The sequence below is a fragment of the Asterias rubens genome, chromosome 2, assembly GCF_902459465.1.
Source record: "Asterias rubens chromosome 2, eAstRub1.3, whole genome shotgun sequence".
NCBI lineage: Eukaryota > Metazoa > Echinodermata > Asteroidea > Forcipulatida > Asteriidae > Asterias > Asterias rubens.
This window is the reverse complement of record NC_047063.1, coordinates 21,364,334-21,369,363: the sequence shown is the minus strand read 5'-3', so window position 1 is coordinate 21,369,363 and position 5,030 is coordinate 21,364,334. Positions and strand designations below refer to the sequence as shown.

The 5,030-nt window shown below is 41.4% G+C and overlaps 1 protein-coding gene across 1 annotated transcript; it reads left to right on the top strand.

The window, feature by feature from the left end:
- The first annotated feature begins 3,625 nt into the window (after positions 1-3,625).
- On the top strand, positions 3,626-4,597 carry LOC117305474 (QRFP-like peptide receptor). Its single transcript, XM_033790349.1, has one exon. The coding sequence runs from the start codon at positions 3,626-3,628 to the stop codon at positions 4,595-4,597; it is 972 nt and encodes a 323-aa protein (XP_033646240.1).
- Positions 4,598-5,030: the final 433 nt, after the last annotated feature.

Below are 5,030 nucleotides of genomic sequence, written 5' to 3'. Positions count from 1 at the left end.
ACTTGCTCCGAAGATGTTTCTTGCGTCGTGAAAACTAGCGCTGTAAGCCTCATTTCATGTCTTACCGTTGTGGGCAACCTCATGAGCTTAGTGACACTCTTTTCCACCAAGTCACTTCGGAACTGTCACGGGTACTTGCTGATCTCTCTCTCGCTCGCCGATCTTTTCACCGGTCTTGTAGCGACTACATCCATTTACCCGACAATCTTTAAGAAGTGGCCGCACGGAGATCTTCTCTGTTTCTTGGTGGCATCGGTCGAAGCGTCAACAAAGAAGATATCACCCCTGACGATGACCGTGATGAGTATCGAGCGATATATCGCGGTAGTGCATCCCCTCCGTTACAGCCGTATCGTCACCAAGAAACTAGTCCTGTTCAGCATCGCCATCGCCTGGTGCACCCCCATTGTTTTCTACATACCGCTCTTTCTGAAAGAGCAAATATAGCCTACAAGTTTGCCTTTCGACTCAGTTCATGTACAGCAACCTACATCGATCAGGTGGTCATTCTCCTACTGAACACGGTTATATTTGTTTTGTCCAGCATGGTCACCATCTGTGTTACTTCGTGTTTAGTATGGATGGCCTTCAAACAGAACGCCCGGATGCGATCGCTCCTGACAAGGAAGCATGGGGGCCGTGCTACCCAGACGAAGAGGGCAATCAAGTTTTTCCGGATGACCCGCATCATGTGTTTTACCTTCTACTTTTGCTGGGCCCCTCACGTCACGGTTGGTATCTTCAGCATCTTGGCAAAGAAAAGGGTTCCATGGAACGTCTACTTTGCGTTGTACTGGCTTCATTACTCCAACAGTTTCTGGAATGTGGTTATCTACTTCGCCATGAACGACATATACAGACGCCGTTTTCTGATCCTTGCTCGATCTCCAATTACCGTGTTCGCCCTGCTGTGCCGACGTAAGGTCGACGGTGACCAGAGCCGCAAAAACACGGTGTCCGGAGTGAACAACATTTCAATGGCTGTGGTGACTAGCAGACGAGTGCAAATGTGAACAGTAACAAACAATAATCAACGGTTATAATCGATCTTATCATTACATACATCGTCTAAGATCACAGATTTACGTAAAACTTACACGGTTAATGATGATTACGATAGTAGAAAACACCCCTTGAAATATTTCTGTCTGAAATGTATTCGATGAGAAATAATTAAAACTAGTTCCCGTTTGGAGTTCATCTCTCATTTACATTTTTCTTTTTCGATGTATGCAAAATGCGTAATCGGTTTTTCAGTATTTCTCGTGACCCAGATGGCCGATCGATCTCAAACCTCTTCAGGTTTACCAGTTTATGTATGTGGTAGGCTGCATACAGTGCAATACACAGCCAGCAACTGATTTGCTAGAAAACAAATTGTGTAATGTTCCTTTAAAGGCAGTGGACACTATTGGTAATTACTCAAAATAATTATTATCATAAAATCTTTCTTGATTACAAGCAATGGGGAGAGGTTGATAGTATAAAACATTGTGAGAAACAGCTCTCTCTCTGAACGTATATAGTTTCCGAGAAAGAAATAATTTTCCACGAATTTGATTTCGATACCTCGGATTTAGAATTTGAGGTCTCGAAATCAAGCATCTGAATGCACACAACTTCGTGTGACCATGGTGCGACAAGGTTTTTTTTCTTTCATTAATATCTCGCAACTTTGACAACCGATTGAGCTCAAGTTTTCACAGGGTTGTTATTTTTTATGCATATGTTGAGATACACCAACTGTGAAGGCTAGTCTTTGACAATCACCAATAGTATCGAGTGTCTTTAACAAACAGTTTCAAAGCTTTCAATACGAAAGAGAAGTGCTGCTGTTGCAATAGATCCACGGTGTATATGGCCTTCAAATTTCTTCTGATGGCGCCCTCCTTTGAATCAACCTCATTAACCCATTGTCCCCGTTATAGGGGACGTAATAGCCATCGGACTATCAATCGGGGTATGAGAAATCCCGTTCTACATCAATGTTATCGCGTACGTTCATTTCTTCTCTGTTTCTTCGTGGCGTCAGTCGAAGCGTCAATAAAGAATGATATAATGTTCGAAGTTGCTTTCCTTAAAGACAGTGGACACTATTGGAAATTGTCAAAGACCAGTCTTCTCACTTGGTGTATCTCAACATGTGCATAAAATTACAAACTTGTGAACATTTGAGCTCAATTGGTCGCAGAAGTTGCGAGATAATAATAAAAAAAAAAACACCATTGTCACACAAAGTTGTGTGCATTACGATGGTTGATTTCGAGACCTCAAATTCTAAATCTGAGGTCTCGAAATCGAATTCGTGGAAAATTAATACTTCTTTCTCGACAACTATGGCACTTCAGAGGGAGCCGTTTCTCACAATGTTTTATACTATCAACCTCTCCCTATACTCGTCACCAAGTAAGGTTTTATGCTAATAATTATTTAGATCAATTACCAATAGTGTCCACTGTCTTTTAAAGCTCCCCAAATCATTCAACAAAAGAAGTTTTCAACATTAAGAAGAAGACAACAAAAATACTACTATAAATAGCTATAAGCTTTTATACAATATTGCATGATAGGCTTTGCATCTCTCACAGTATCACACAATGTCCTTTGTCCAATGTTTGTGTAGTTATCAATTTACATCCAGTCGTGATGAATGCTAATAATATAGCCGGGAATTAAGTCATTTTGTGTTGTGATCGCTGAACGGCGCTCTACTACACTAGACTTAAAAGTACTCTTTGCTCGATAATATAAAGTGCAACTCTTGCCACTTTGATTCTGTATGAATGTGTTGTTTAGGAGTTGGCTTATAGGCTAAAGGACAGTGCATGCTTTATGAAGATCGCTCATGGTTTTTAAAAACATTTATGTATATATATTTTTTTTTAAGCCTTGTACTACCTAGCTTAACAACAAAATGAAAAGTATTACAAGAAAAACAAAAACTTATATATTCCCCAGTTAAAACCCAAAACTAAAAAAGTTTAAAATTAGGCCAGACCAGCTGTTATACCTAAATGAAACCATTAAAACTTACTACAAACAACTAAAGGATCTGAAAATATTACTCTTTACACTAAAAAAAAGTTAAAATTACAGTTACACATATTGGGCACACTTTGTATGCCCTTTGGGGCTCTCATCTCAACTCTGTCCATAGAATATTATGTGGAAGGTATACTAACAATATTTATGAGCTTGATGCTTTTTTCCCCTCCTATACAGTGGGGTTGCGATGTAATGCTGCATGCTTCAGCATGCACAACGCAGTGACCCAATCCGCTTGCCACTAATTCGGCAACTAAGTGCAAAGACGGTTGACCAATAAGCTTCTTTTGAGGCGTGGTTTGTCTGGGGTTTGGTCAGTACTTAAAAAGGATTGGTTGATGTTCGTCTACGACATATCAAATAACGGTACTGCTCCGTATGAAACCATTTGTTTCCTCTTCTAGCAGTTTCCTATTCACTTTTTACCTTTATTTTCTCGACCGAGTGACGGTTGTCCGTGCTTAGACTTGCGTACAGATCCAACAACTTTGTCTGACAACTTTGAAAAAATAATCTCATCACATTCAGTACCTATTTCTTCTGCAAAAGAAAGCCGAGTTGTCAAAAAGAAATAAATAAAATGGCAGGTAATAACTCGTCATCTTGGAACAATCAGCTAGACTTTTACACTTGCTCCGAAGATGTTTCTTGCGTCGTGAAAACTAGCGTTGTAAGCCTCATTTCATGTCTTACCGTTGTGGGCAACCTCATGAGCTTAGTGACACTCTTTTCCACCAAATCACTTCGGAACTGTCACGGGTACTTGCTGATCTCTCTCTCGCTCGCCGATCTTTTCACCGGTCTTGTAGCGACTACATCCATTTACCCGACAATCTTTAAGAAGTGGCCGCACGGAGATCTTCTCTGTTTCTTGGTGGCATCGGTCGAAGCGTCAACAAAGAAGATATCACCCCTGACGATGACCGTGATGAGTATCGAGCGATATATCGCGGTAGTGCATCCCCTCCGTTACAGCCGTATCGTCACCAAGAAACTAGTTCTGTTCAGCATCGCCATCGTCTGGTGCACCCCCATTGTTTTCTACATACCGCTCTTTCTGAAAGAGCAAATAGCCTACAAGTTTGCCTTTCGACTCAGTTCATGTACAGCAACCTACATCGATCAGGTGGTCATTCTCCTACTGAACACGGTTATATTTGTTTTGTCCAGCATGGTCACCATCTGTGTTACTTCGTGTTTAGTATGGATGGCCTTCAAACAGAACGCCCGGATGCGATCGCTCCTGACAAGGAAGCATGGGGGCCGTGCTACCCAGACGAAGAGGGCAATCAAGTTTTTCCGGATGACCCGCATCATGTGTTTTACCTTCTACTTTTGCTGGGCCCCTCACGTCACGGTTGGTATCTTCAGCATCTTGGCAAAGAAAAGGGTTCCATGGAACGTCTACTTCGCGTTGTACTGGCTTCATTGCTCCAACAGTTTCTGGAATGTGGTTATCTACTTCGCCATGAACGACATATACAGACGCCGTTTTCTGATCCTTGCTCGATCTCCAATTACCGTGTTCGCCCTGCTGTGCCGACGTATATAAGGTCGACGGTGACCAGAGCAGCAAAAACACGGTGTCCGGAGTGAACAACATTTCAATGGCTGTGGTGACTAGCAGTGCAAATGTGAACAGTAACAAACAATAATCAACGGTTATAATCGATCTTATCATTACATACATCGTCTAAGATCACAGATTTACATAAAACTTACACGGTTAATGATGATTACGATAGTAGAAAACACCCCTTGAAATATTTCTGTCTGAAATGTATTCGATGAGAAATAATTAAAACTAGTTCCCGTTTGGAGTTCATCGCTCATTTACATTTTTCTTTTTCGATGTATGCAAAATGCGTAATCGGTTTTTCAGTATTTCTCGTGACCCAGATGGCCGATCGATCTCAAACCTCTTCAGGTTTACCAGTTTATGTATGTGGTAGGCTGCATACAGTGCAATACACAGCCAGCAACTG